The sequence below is a fragment of the Aphelocoma coerulescens genome, chromosome 4 (assembly GCF_041296385.1).
Source record: "Aphelocoma coerulescens isolate FSJ_1873_10779 chromosome 4, UR_Acoe_1.0, whole genome shotgun sequence".
In the NCBI taxonomy this organism is placed as follows: Eukaryota; Metazoa; Chordata; class Aves; order Passeriformes; family Corvidae; genus Aphelocoma; species Aphelocoma coerulescens.
The window spans coordinates 79,435,125-79,449,484 of NC_091017.1; the positions used below are offsets into that span (position 1 = coordinate 79,435,125).

Consider the following 14,360-nt stretch of genomic DNA (forward strand, 5'->3'; position numbering starts at 1 on the left):
TCCAAAAGACCAGATTTCATCTCAGTCGTATGAAAAACATTCAAAATAGTGTTCAAAAGATCCAATCATCACACAGACCTTATCAAGAAAAGCATTTTCACTCTCTTTAAACAATGCATTTGAGAAAAGTGAAGGTTTTTAAGCTATTTTTTCGTCCTTTCCTTAATCCCCCATATTTGAAACACATGTTGAGGCAACTAAAACAAGTTTTAAGTAAGGTATTTTACATTTCAAGCACAATTTTTATCTCCAAACAAAATCCCAAGGGTACTCACAGTAACACGTTCCTTTAAGTGGATTTCCCTGATATCTGTTTTCCACTTCACACCTAAAAAGAATACGTATTTTTTAATAAATGGAATTTTTTTTGCAGTTCTGTGTATTCCCAGCCACTAAATACCAGTAAATACAACCTGTGCTGATAACAGTACACAATTAAAGATGAATGTCTGAGCTAGACTGGGTTGATGATGAAATCCCATGTTCCCTGCAAGTCCAACTCACATGCAGCAAAAATGAAGTATAAAATTCTGGGTATTAACATTTGCATCCACTTGGAAGGTATTTATTAGCTCTTCACAATGCATGGAACTGGATTAGCTTAAGTCATTTATGGCCACTCCAGCTTCTATCCTATAAACGTTTATTCATGTGAGCAATGCTTTAAAAATAAACCTGGCAGTGAAATTATTTGGAATGAAATTATTTCCACTAACATTACACTAAAAGCATTTCTGTTATGTTACAGAGAAACCTCCAGCAAATTTGTTGCTCTAAAACTGCTCCATTAAACTGCTTGAATGTCAAAGGCTCATTTCAGATATATTTACACTCCCACAGAACAGCATCAGAGAGCACGGACAGTAAAATCTACCAATTAAAAAGAAACTCTTGAGGGATAAAACAAAGTGGAGAGAGTCCAGAGGAGGTCCCGGAGCTGCTCCAGGGCTGGAGCCCCTCTGCTCTGGAGGCAGCCTGGGAGAGCTGGGAATGTTCCCCTGGAGAAGGGAAGGAGCCAGGGAGAGCTCTGAGCCTCTTGCAGGGCCTAAAGGGGCTCCAGGAGAGCTGCAGAGGGACTGGGGCCAAGGCATGGAGGGACAGGAGCCAGGGAATGGTTTCCCACTGCCAGAGGGCAGGGATGGATGGGATACTGGGAAGGAATTCCTGGCTGTGAGGGGGGTGAGGTCCTGGTACAGGGTGCCCAGAGCAGCTGTGGCTGCCCCTGGATCTCTGGAAGTGTCCAAGGCCAGGTTGGACAGGGCTTGGAGCACCCTGGGATAGTACATGGGGTCCCTGCCCATGGCAGGGGTGGAACAGGATGATCCCTAAGGTCCTTCCAACCCAAATCATTCTGTGATTTTATGTATAGTTTGGGAGATGGGGATTTTTTTCACCCATCCCTTCTGCGTGACATTCCCAGTTGAATTGTTTTTAAAACTGGAAGTCTTCAGGAAATTGTTCTGTTCATGATACTCCCCAGGAGAAGCATGGCTGGCTGCACCCTCGGTGCAGTCACTCAACTGTCAGGAGGAAGAAATGAGCAGAGGCATCATAAACACAGCCATTAAAAAATGGGGGGGTGTCCAAGGTGGTATGTGCACAAATTTTTGATTTCAAATAACAAAGGGAAATGAACTCACAGTTGACACTCGTCTCCTTTGATTCCCTTGGTTGTGCAGAAACATTTCCCTGTGTTTGTGTTGCAGACGGACGCGTGGCCATTGCACTTGCAAGCTGTTGAGAAGAGAGAGGAGAAGATGCAACGTTGAATGAAGAAAAGAAACAAATTCAATAGCAATTAAGTCCTTTAGTTGTCAAACTGAGATACATCAACAATTACTGTGCAGATGAAAACCCATTTGGTGCTCTTTGCTTTCTTTGAGCTACAGAAGGCAGATGAAAATAGACCCGTGCGTCAAAACCGAGCAAGCGCAAGCTACCCAGGACTGATGTTTTCTATGAAATCATCATCAGACTGTGCTTTTTCGCCTCAAAAATTTATTTAACTTCCTCTCCTGTTGTTAGACAGCAGGGGTGATATCATAACTAGGAAGGAAAAGATAATATTTGGAATAATTTTGGGCTTGCTAACACATTTCAGCCAAACTCAAAACTCTTGAGAAAAGAGTTTGGAAAATAAAACAAAGCCTGTGGGACTTCAAGGGCTTTTTCTAGAAATAAATAAATAGGCCTTGGGAAAAATAATGTCTCATCAGTCCTATTGAGGAAATAATGTCATTATCAACAGCATCGGCAGAAAACAAATGGTGCTAAGATGATTACGTCCATGCTGGAACTAGTTTGGGGTGCGTTCCCCAACATATTTTAGGATAACTTTGCACTGAATGTCATCGAGTTGTGGTTGAAGCAAACCTGCACAGCCCTGAACAACTTCAGGTTCGGCATATGCACAAAACAGACCACCTCATACACCTGAGTCTGCTCAAGATCCAATCCAAGGTAGCATGGTGGGGACATACAGTAGATTTTCTTCACAAAAATGCTCCTGATTTAAACTAAATGCTCATATTGACACACTTTGAGACCTTTATTCATAAAGATGTAGAAGAGAAACATGAAAAAAAAAAACCCAAACCAAATCAACAAATAAGAACAAAGCCTACACAACCAGTTGACTTCGATATCTCGTTCACTATCACTGGAAGAACAGATTTAACAACTTCTTCTAGTATGCAGGTGCCTTTTAGTAGTTGTTCTGCCAGTGAAGGTGCATCCATCTGGAGCTGCACATAGCAGAGTGTACAATATAAGGAAAAAACTACACAAAGCTAAGATCTCATTTATGGTCCCTGAGCTTGCTGGGAACAAGGTGCTTTGAAGGCTGGAGCCTCCCTGTTAAGAAGACATATTCCTCCTCATTAAGCAGTCATGCCAATCAATGTACCAGCAGATTCTTAGACATGAAGTCCCCAATCCTGAATATCTCTGCCAGCCTTGGACCTTATTATAGGAATCCTTTTGAAATCTTCTTTCTGTTGGCACATAATGGAAGCTATACTGTATCAGCAACACTTAATTGTGCTTCTTAGATGCAAGGGAGAGATTTCAAAGCAGCAACACAGACATAAGAGGAAGAAGCTAAAAGGCCTATTGTGGGAACAAGGAGACAGAATGAAAATTCAACAAAATAATTGTATTCTGTGAAGGAAACACACTTTTCATTAGAGCCACTTAAAGAAAAATAAGTCTTAGTACTATTGAGAATGTCTTCTTTTCTTACACTTTGCACAAGGGAAGCAAAGTGAAGCTGGATCAGTATTCAAGATGAATACACATGAAATTTCTCCTGATTTTTAAACCTCAGGTTGTTTAGAGGCAGATTGCTACACCTTGAGCAATAACATTAATTTTTCTTTCCTCTCTGCTCTTCAGACACATGCATATCACGAAGACTGAACACTCAAATATTCCCATTTAAAACAACAGAATTTATTCATTTATCCACTTGCCTACAAGCCTGTAACTGGAGATCATTTACTAAAGAACTGGAATATGCACAAAGAGACATTTTCTCATAGCTTTTCAGAGAACTTTAAACTTTGGAAACAAACTATTGATAGAATGTACTAGACAACCTTGCTGGAGTCAACAAATGACAATTTCTCGCCAGAATCGGATGATGGAGCAGAAACCCAAAACCACTGGAAATGGCTTTTTGACTGTGAATCATGGTAACAGCCTGATGATGAACCACCTTCCAGTGAGCCTTCTTCCATCTTCTTCACAAACCATGGGTCATGGACTCATTCAGAGATGGTCATGGGGATCGTTACTCCTCTTTCCACATTTGTGAGGGTCCAGCTTCCCAATGGCAACACCGTCACCCACCTGCCCAACACTATTCTTACATGCCACGTGCTTTAGCTGCCCTGCAGGGCCCTCTGAGCCCTGGAAGAGGGAAACAGGCAGGCCTGTGGCACCAGCAACTCATGGGCCACCAGCAAAGGCTGCATGGATGTGTTCGGAAGCACTGCCACAGCTGCAATCTGATTTCAGGCATAATAGTGCCTTTCCTTCGCTTGCAAATAACTTCCTTATCTCCCACCAGCATATTTTCATGGGAAACTTTAATCAGAAAATTCAGAAAAATCCTGAAGGCAGAGAAAGCACCTTGCAGCTATTTTTACATTTGATGTGCTGTATTTCCTGCCCTTCCTGATTAATACTCTTCTACTTAGACACTTCCTAAAAGCAACCTCTGAGGAGTGATTTACCTGCCATTTAGTTATTATCTGCCTAGCTCTGCCAACACCAGGGTGTATGATGTGATGCAAACAATTTTTTCAGAGAAAAAACTGCAGTTTGACAAAATATTTTCAACACAAGTAATATAACCTTGTGTTGGGACTTTTTACAGGGCTATGTAGGAGTGAAGGCATTGAAATAAAAGAGGGCAGGGTTAGATGGGATATGGGGAAGAAATTCCTCCCTGCAAGGGTGGGGAGGCCCTGTCACAGGGTTGCCCAGAGCAGCTGTGGCTGCCCCTGGATCCCTGGCAGTGTCCAAGGCCAGGCTGGACAGGGCTTAGAGCAGCCTGGGATAGTAGAAGGTTTCCCTGCCCATGGCAAGGGTGGAACAGGATGGCCTATTAGAACCCTTCCAACCCAACCATTCCATGATCCCATGACTCACACTAGGCAATGAGTGTGCAAACACACAGATGTTTGTGTGTCAGGCTGGAGTGTACAACAACCGCCTCCAGCATGCCTGTGACTGTGGGCTCTAAAAACAGAGCAGCACAAAGTATTGCTCACAAATGCACAAAAAGAGTGAAATCAGCACATTATTAACGGGAAAGGATGGAGGGACCATGGCTCAGAGAAGGGAGAAAACAGGAGCTGGCTCTGCTGCCTGTCAGCCAATCCTTATCTGAAGAATTCCCCTCTGGAAAGGTTTTCACCAAGCAAAAATAACTAATGGGCAGCAGTCAGCCTGGCTGCATCAGATAGGGTGATTTGCTCTTGCTTTCCCTTTCCCAATCCATCTCAGTCTTTCTGCCCAGGTTCCTGCTTCCCTCATTCTTTCCCCTTCCCAGTAAATAGTGTTAAATCACAGCAAATTAAAAACCTGGGCCCAAAGCACTTGAGAGCAAAGCACTTCTGACATGAGCTTCTGGTTCCATCAGATAAGGAATGAATGCTGTTCCACAACCTCTCAACACATTTTCTAATTTCTTTTTCAGGCATCTGGATGATTTCAGTCTGTCATTCATTATCTAACAACAAACTATTTTGGGACAATCCTTATGCACAAGAGTCCAAAGGAACTTAACTCTCCGTTTGCAGACACATAGAAAAGCAACACCTAACAACAGGCACGTTGTGATCCAATGATTAAACCTGAAAGCTCAGGGTAGAATTCTGTATTTTCTCAGGCAACTCAGCCTCAATTTATTCATTACTGCATTTCAGAGTATCTTCACCCAAAATGAGTTTATGAGTATCAGCAGTATTTAATCTGGCAGATAATGTTGTGAAATCAAGTGTCAGGGATGCACCTTCTCCTTTGTACCCATGCTGTCTGTTGGAATTCCATATCCCTTTTCTCTAAGGGAGGCAGCTGTATCCCTGTGAGTTTTTCACCCCCTTCCTCGAATCTGTCCATTGGGAAGTTCTTCTTAGCCTCAACCATCACCACCTTCCTCCTGCCTGAGGAAACAGGACTCCATGCTCCAGCTACTGACTCTCATCTTCATCCAAAAGGTCATCACTACTTCCAGTAAACACACTAAATGAATATTCAATTATTTTCTACTGGATTGTCTCCACACTTGAAAGAAGCAACAAAAAGTCTTCAATGTCCGCTCACTAATCACCTCTGCTTTGATCTTCCAGGATGGCCACAAACCACCCACACTCATTTCACAGAAGTACTGACGCTACTCTGAGCAATGTTATTTTTATTCTACCTCTCCCACCACTGTATCTAATTGTCTCATTCCACCTCACTATACTCCATTAACATAATCCACTGGGACCAGGGCTGTTTAAACATCTCTGTTGGGGACAGGGGCAGTGGGATTGAGGAATCCACAGCAAGTTTGCTGGTGACAACAAACTGGTATGGTCAGCATGCTAGAGGGAAGGGGGGACATCCAGAGGGACCTACACAGCATCCAACGGTACCTGGATGGCATCAAGAGGGACCTGGACAGACTGGAGACATGGGACTGTGTGAACCTCATGAATTTCAACAAGGCAAAGTGCAAGATCCTGCACCTGGGTTGATGCAAGCCAGAGCACAAACACAGGATGGGTGGGGAATGGCTGGAGAGCACCCCTGTGGAGTAGGACTTAGGGGTGCTGGTGGATGAGAGCTGGACGTGCCCCAGCCCAGAAACCCCCAATGCCTTGGGCAGATCCCCCAGCGTGGGCAGCAGGGGAAGGGGGAAATCTGCCCCTCTGCCCTGCTCAAGTGAGAGCCCACCTGCAGAGCTGCCCCAGCCCTGGGGCCAACAGCAGAAGGACGTGGAGCTGCTGGAGAGAGCCCAGAGGAGGCCCCGGAGCTGCTGCAGGGCTGGAGCCCCTCTGCTCTGGAGGCAGCCTGGGAGAGCTGGGAATGTTCCCCTGGAGAAGGGAAGGAGCCAGGGAGAGCTGGGAGCCCCTTGCAGGGCCTAAAGGGGCTCCAGGAGAGCTGCAGAGGGACTGGGGACAAGGCCTGGAGGGACAGGAGGCAGGGAATGGCTTTCCACTGGGAAAGGGCAGGGATGGATGGGATCTTGGGAAGGAATTGTTCCCTGGGAGGCTGGTGAGGCCCTGGCACAGGGTGCCCAGAGAAGCTGCATCTACCCCATCCCTGGAGATGTTCCAGGCCAGACTGGATGGGGCTTGGAGCAGCTGGGATAGTGGAAGGTGTCGCTGCCCATGGCAGCAGGTTTGGAGCAGGATGAGTTCTAAGGTCCCTTCCAACCCAAACAATTCCACGATGCTGTGATTAAATCTCTTAGGAGAAAGAAGCACCTTTCCTCACATCTGCACATCTGCACCCTCTCACAGCTGGATTCTGGTTTACAATTGGTCTCTCCAGTGCCACAACACTGAAAAATTCACAGCAGTTCAAAACCATGTCACAAGGTTGCAGGTCAAAACTCCAAGACTTCCATGTATATTTCTCAATACTAAATGCATTGGTCTTTCCCAGTTTGCTACCTGGATCTTGCACAACTGAAAACAGTTCTTTGTGCCAGAGAGTCTCAAATGACTTTACAAACTGAAATGCAGTTTTAACAGGGTTCTCCTAATCCTCAACTGAAATCCAGCCAAGTCCTCAGTGAAACATGGCAAGCCTTTATGAAGCAGACAATTTTAACTATAAACACACAACACATTAACCAAATGGAATAGAAGGTGAAACTTAGATAAGCAGACATTTGTTCAAGACATTCGGATCAACACTGTTTCTTTTAAAAACAGGATCATCAAACACTAAAATACAAACATTTTTCACTGTGGTCATTCCAAGTTTAGAAAGGAGGGTATAAAATCATCTTTATGGGCAATGAAAGTAATTTCACTCGGCAGTTTGAGTGTCTTCGATTTGAAGAAACAAGAATTGAGCCTTGCCTGCAGGAAAGAAAACATGAATTATCAGGATATAATTTGTGTTAAGATAGTGAAGGAATGAGCAAAGAGTGAAAAACATGGAAAAGCTCAGTGCAGGAAGCTCTAAGGCAGCACTTACGCTGACACGTGCCGCCGTTGGTGGGATCCCCGTAGTAGCCCGAGATACACGTTTCACAGTGTTTGCCCGTGGTCAGGTTTTCACACTTCTCACAAATGCTCTCATTTACACACTTGCTGTGCCCATTACACTGACAGGCTGAAGAGAACAGGAAAATGGTGAGTATTGGTGCTCAAATATAGTTCACAGAGATGCTCAGGAGTCTGCACTGTGCAGAAGATAAATGAAACCGTTGCATTCACCGTCCCAAGAGGTTCTTGTCTCTTGCTAGCGATACGTGGAGCCAAAGACAGGTGTATATCAAAAAACTGAAATTGAATGCAATACACAGAAAACTGAACTGCAAAACATTACGCACACGTTGGACTGGAAGCTGCTGGTGGGGTGGATTTACAAGGAACGGGGAGGGAAGTGCTGGTTTTGTGTCAAAAACATTAGTTAAAAACCAACCTAAGTATTATTAAAACTTAAGACAACCTTCAAAGGAAGATCCGCCTTTCTTTCAAACAGCCTTAAAATAAATAAAGTTAAAATCTCATTAAAGGTTTGTAGGGAAAATAATTATTTCTCTCAAGTAAGAAATAATAATGTCTTCATGCAGCAAACCTGTGCAGCTTAGCTGCACAGCTCCTTCCATCTCCAACTGTGTAGTTCCTACTTATATTCTACACTCCTCTCCTCCCTCTATTAGCAGGAGGGAACACAGACATCCCCATAGCCTTAAAAACTCTCTCCCCTTGCATTTAATCAAAATTTTGGACAATTAAGCACCGCTCATTTACCTGGACACTGAATAAAGGACCAGTTATAGCTGTTCTCCACAGGACACATAGTGACATTAAGGACAGGCTCCAAGCTGTGTTTCCCTGGAGTGGATGGGGTCGGCATCTTGACAGGACCCCGGTAAGAGCCTTCGATGCACTTCCCCTTCCCAGTGTTGCTCGGATCTGTGCACCACCCACAGCCAGGTTGCTCCAAGCACTGAGCACATGTGCAGTAGCCTGAGCAGTTCTCAGCTATAAAAAAACAAACATGGAATTGTGGAATAAATCAATGTGTCAAACACAAGCAAGAAAAAACACAAAAAACCTTGTATTTTTACCTCAACAAAATATTTATCTCATCAAATCTAGAAATATTTATTCTGATATTCACAGTAACATGTTTGTTCCTATCAGCATATTTATTCCAGAATCTAAAATAACTATTAAAAAAGTTTTCATTAATCAGTGAGTTACGAAGCAGCACAACACACACAGAGGTTTTTCAAACCACTACACAGCACCCTCTAACACCAGAGGTTAATGTTCCCTCTAGAAAACATCTCCGATTGATTTTTAATAGATCAGATGATCAAATGAGCCATCTGGAAGCAAAGGCTAAAAACTGGCGGGTTTAGTCACTTTGAGCCTCTTCCTGCCACATTTCAGTATCACATGCTATTATTTCAAGTATTTATCTAAGTCAAAAAGCATAGAATACAAGTAGAAGAATAAAATTCCACCCTTTAGCCCCTCCTTTCTCTAATGGGATTGGATTTTAGGGGTGACAAACTCTTTACATACAGAAAACTTTTTCTATTCCTTTCCCCAGACCATCTTGAAAAATATTTTCTGGATTCTTTGTGATGCAAAATGAGCAGACTTTCTATTTTGATGTTTAAATTGACAATATTTGCCTTTAAAAAGTAAAAAAGAGTAGTAGAAAAACATTGTTGTCCATTATTTTAGCTTACTCATGTCCTGCCTGATTCTTCCTCCAACTTTTGACCTCTGGCAATATGGGAAGTTCACACTCCCATGTTCCTTAAATTTATTTTCTTCATCTCTTATTTTGTAACACTTTGAGCTACTGGTGATGGCCCTACTCACACCCAACTTCTAAAGAACTCAACATAAATCAAATAATTTCTACATCTTCACTTGTTTTAAGTTTTTTGCCTCTTTTACCCAAGTTTGAAAAGAAAACACAGCATTCCAAAGTGCCATGAAGCTTTTGCAGTTTACTTACATCTACCTAAAAGCGGCAAAAAAGTAAATCATTTATTTATAATGAGGCAGAAATTCCTACTACAGTCTGTAAGTAGACAATACTTCTGAGTAAAACACTTGTGTAAACCCTAATTTGGATTTGATAATCAGGCAATCACAAAGTGGTTTGGGTTGGAAAGGACCTTACAGACAGTGTCATTCCACCTCCTGCCACAGGCAGGAAACCTTCCACTAGACCAGGTTGCTCCAAACCCCATCCAGCCTGGTCTTGTTCCTCTCATCCAGGGGATTTTCAGCACAACCCATGTGGGTCTCAATGACTTTTACCAACAAAACACAAGCGCCCAGCCGCCCCCAGGAGCCAGGAGCGGTCACTTACGTGGACAGCTGCTCATGGTGTACCACTCCATGCACTGCCCATAGGGGAAGGAGGCCACATAAGCGTTGGAGTCCACGCACTGCTTCATGTTGCTGCACCACATGCACTCGGAGCTGCCACTCGTGCACTCCCCGCACGCGGAGCGCAGCGCGCAGGGCGTGCGGCACTGCTTGGCGCTGTGGTTGGCTGTGGGGGGAGGACAATAATCAGTTCTCTTCCAGAAGTAATCATGGCTTGGAAGAGACCATAAAAAACATCTCATCCCACCCCCCGCCATGGGCAGGGCCAACTTCCACTATCCCAGGCTGCTCCAAGCCCCATCCAACCTGGCCTTGATCACTTCCAGGGATGGGGCAGCCACAGCTTCTCCGGGGAACGGTGTTATGAGAGTGGTCTCTTTTTCTCTCCAGCTCTGTTGATGTATTCCTCAGTTACCCTCCCCAGCAAAGCACAGGGAAGAATCCCCATGTTTTACATGAGCACACAGGGACATGTTTTAAGTGACTTGATCAGTTCCAGACATAAATGAGCACTCAAAGCAGAACTAACTCAGCAGTTTGTAGTGTGAGCCAATGCTTTAAACTTTGCTTCAAGTGATTGTTCTCACACCATAAAAAACAAGGTAAAGCTTAAACCCAAGTGCTACAAGTGAAAACATACAGAATTTTGAGTTCACGTTCCACATTCAGGATTCACATCCTGCACTTCCACAAAGAATGATTTCAACTGGTGTAATGTACTTAAAATTTTTATTTGATCAACCAACTTCCCTAACACTTAAAGAGGCACTACTTAGTATTCAGAAATAATCAGCTACAGTGGAGAGTTAACAGACCAAGCCATCTGAAAAGATATGCAGTTTCAAGAAAGCTGGAAGACTTTTCCCAAAAGCAAATAGCTTCCTTTTTTCAAAGTTCTCATATCTCCAAAGTGTCTTGGCCAATTAATTTCAAACTTTGACAAAATCCTCCTCTGCTACATAGCAGGAGCAGGGAAAATGAGGAATTCAATTGGAAAGTTACTTTGTTTGGGTTTTTTTAAACAGGAGATTGTTCCATACCATAATTAACCTAAATGTCACATGTAGGTATGCAATTAAGAAAATAATTAAAATAATGTACCTCAAATATTTTACAGTTAACAGCATAAATGTTGAGCTAATTTTAAAATTTCTAGTTCCTGCATGAAATATGTCCACAAGACACGAGTTCAGAACTACTTTTCTTCGGCAAAGTCATGATGCAGCTGGGTTGAAATGCAAAAAATTGCATTCTCTTTACTCTCTAAGAAATATACATCAACCAGACAGCTGTTGTTACCTGGCCTCTCACACACAGTGCCGTTGACCTCGTTGATACACGTTGCTGCCTTCAGTCCCTGTTGGGAAGGCTCAGCTAAATATCCACAAAATCCAGCATCACTTGGTTCATTGGGAAGCCACTGGACGAGGGTGTTGGTGAAGGGAGACATGTCTTCCCAGCACCAATACGACACATTGATTTTCCTCAATCCAACCCACGGAGTCAAAGTTTTGGGCTAGAAATAAAGGAGCAGGTCAAATCTAAGTTAGGGTTGCTGTCCACAAACTTCTTAATATAAAGATCCCATGAGACAACTATTTCTACTGGCAATTTATTTTTTGGCACACTTTCATTTTGGGGAGGAGCATTTGAGCTCTACTGCAATAGCATCTTGTTTTACTGTTAAAATATGTAAACATCACCTACTTCAAAATGATTTTATGCGCTTTTATACCCTAGAGCTGCAGCTTCCAACAACAACAGGGTTACAAAGCATATTGTGCTAACACCAACATATTTTCTTGTTATTACTAAACATCTACATACAGTTTACTTGAACAAGGAGTAACTGCAAAGCAGAGCCTCCCCCAGCACATCCACCAGGGCTCCAAGCCCCACCCAGCCTGGCCTTGGACACTTTCAGGGATGGGGTAGATGCAGCTTCTCTGGGCACCCTGTGCCAGGGCCTCCCCACCCTCCCATGGAACAATTCCTTCCCAACATCCCATCCAGCCCTGCCCTTTCCCAGTGGAAAGCCATTCCCTGCCTCCTGGCCCTCCATGCCTTGGCCCCAGTCCCTCTGCAGCTCTCCTGGAGCCTCTTCAGGCCCTGCAAGGGGCTCAGAGCTCTCCCTGGCTCCTTCCCTTCTCCAGGGGAACATTCCCAGCTCTCCCAGGCTGCCTCCAGAGCAGAGGGGCTCCAGCCCTGCAGCAGCTCCGGGGCCTCCTCTGGGCTCTCTCCAGCAGCTCCACATCCTTCTGTTGTTGGCCCCAGGGCTGGGGCAGCTCTGCAGGTGGGCTCTCACTTGAGCAGGGCAGAGGGGCAGATTTCCCCCCTCCCCTGCTGCCCACACTCTGGGATCAGCTCAGGATGCAGTTTCCCACCTTACAAGCATTCTATACTAATATCCATTAAAACAGGCTCATAGTCTCTTTCAGCTCAATTTTCAAAGTACTCTGTAGGTGGAAAAAAGCCCGGTAAATTAACAATTCTTTTTTACACAGTGTAAAGATTTAAACACTATGAGGGAAGGGTTACCATGTGCCTTTACGAATTTTAAGTTACTCTACACTCAACTACTGGAATATCCAGAATCACCTGGAGCTGTCAGAATCACATATCTTTACATTATCCCAGGCTTGGCTTCCTCATTTTACAAAAGATTTAATGAACAATCTTGCTTAAATTGCACCTAACCTTTCCTTGGCTGAATCGACTCCCCTCTAAAACACTGTAATTGTTGAAATTCCACTTTAAAATTACAAAGGGAATCAAGGCAAGGAATGTTCTTGCTTTAATAGGGGAATATTTCTCTTAAATACTGAAGCATGTTCTCCCCTGAAAAAAAGCAATCCTATTCCCTCTAGCCTCATTTTTTCTAGAGAAAATGCTTCCCAAAGTGGCCTCTGGGACCCAGGAGTTGTTATTCTGATGTGCCATCAGGCCACAGCAGCTGTCCAGCCTAATCCAGGATTTTAGAAAAGATGCACAGCATCATTCTTTGTCAGGGCTGTAGCACCACCTACACAACCTGCCCTGAACATCTCCCTGCTTCTCCCAGGGACTGGAAAAAAGATGTATTTATTTCATTGATGCATGAAGAGGGAAAAATTCCAATTCACTTCTCCCTGGGCCTGACAGAAAAGCACCTGCCACTAAATCACACACAAATAATGCCAAATAAGCCAAGCAGCTCTGTGGAATGAGAAGGTGACATTTTAAACAGTTGCTTTTCTAAGTGTAGTAAATAACTCAATACTTTACGTTAAGCACCTCCAGTGCCCCAAAGGGACCTTTATTTATAAAATACTGTGAACAAGTCACCAGAGGGTTCCTGCTGCAGTCCTGTATTCCACTGAGGAAATGCAGGTGTGATTCCAGAACAGAAAGTGATATCTCCAAGGCACTGTGTATGTTTATATTTATCTTTCCCATTTACATTCTCTACAATTTTAGCTCAGAAGCACCTAGAGAGTACACTGAATTTCAAAAGAAAATCAGTTGGTTTTGGTTAAGAGGCATTTCTGTTGTGTACAAAGCACACAATACCCCGGCAAGGATTCCTCCACAGCCACAGCTTTATTATGCAAGGGACATACAAGAGAAGCACTCACCAAAGACTGCATCTTCTGCAGCTCCTTCAGAACAAATTCCACCTTCTTCTGGGTGGTGAGAGAAGCCAATAAAGCACCATTGGACCTGCAGGACAGTTTGGCATGATCGTAGTTCTCCTTAGCATTGGTGATCTTCAGGCAGGAGTTGCCAACCAAATGCCAGTTTGTTCCACAGATATTTTCTGGGGGACAAGGGGGGAAAAGAAAGTAAACCCAGAGATGCAGGTGACCTTCCCAACAATCAAGGCAGTGAAAGAACCATGAAAAAACATGAGCCCAGGTGGGCAAGAGGCCAGTGGCCCCTGGGCTGTCCCAGCACTGGAGTGGCAGCAGACCCAGGGCAGTGCCTGTCCCCTGTGCTGGCACTGCTGGGGCACCTCCAGTGCTGGGGGCAGCTCTGGGCCAAGAGAGCCCTGGAGGAGCTGGAGCTGTCCAGGGAGGGGAACAGAGCTGGGAAGGGGCTGGAGCAGCTCAGGGGGCCGGGAAAGGGGCTGAGCCTGGAGCAAAGGAGGCTCAGGGGGGACCTTGTGGCTCTGCACAAGTCCCTGACAGGAAGGGGCAGCCGGGGGGAGTCGGGCTCCTCTCCCAGGGAAGAGGGGGAAATGTCCTCAGGTTGGGCCAGGGAAGGTTTAGGTTGCGTAATAAGGAAAATTTC

At 44.4% G+C, this 14,360-nt stretch overlaps 1 protein-coding gene across 1 annotated transcript in view; it reads right to left on the reverse strand.

The window, feature by feature from the left end:
- The window catches only part of ATRN (attractin), a 159,482-nt gene that overhangs the window by 68,815 nt on the left and 76,307 nt on the right, over positions 1 to 14,360 (reverse strand). Inside the window, exons 15-21 of the mRNA XM_069014859.1 lie at positions 13,706 to 13,887; positions 11,391 to 11,607; positions 10,072 to 10,257; positions 8,484 to 8,717; positions 7,702 to 7,839; positions 1,641 to 1,734; positions 276 to 328 (exon numbers count right to left, since the gene is read on the reverse strand). Of these exons, the coding sequence (XP_068870960.1) occupies positions 276 to 328; positions 1,641 to 1,734; positions 7,702 to 7,839; positions 8,484 to 8,717; positions 10,072 to 10,257; positions 11,391 to 11,607; positions 13,706 to 13,887 (1,104 nt within the window). The remainder of the gene's footprint in view (positions 1 to 275; positions 329 to 1,640; positions 1,735 to 7,701; positions 7,840 to 8,483; positions 8,718 to 10,071; positions 10,258 to 11,390; positions 11,608 to 13,705; positions 13,888 to 14,360) is intronic.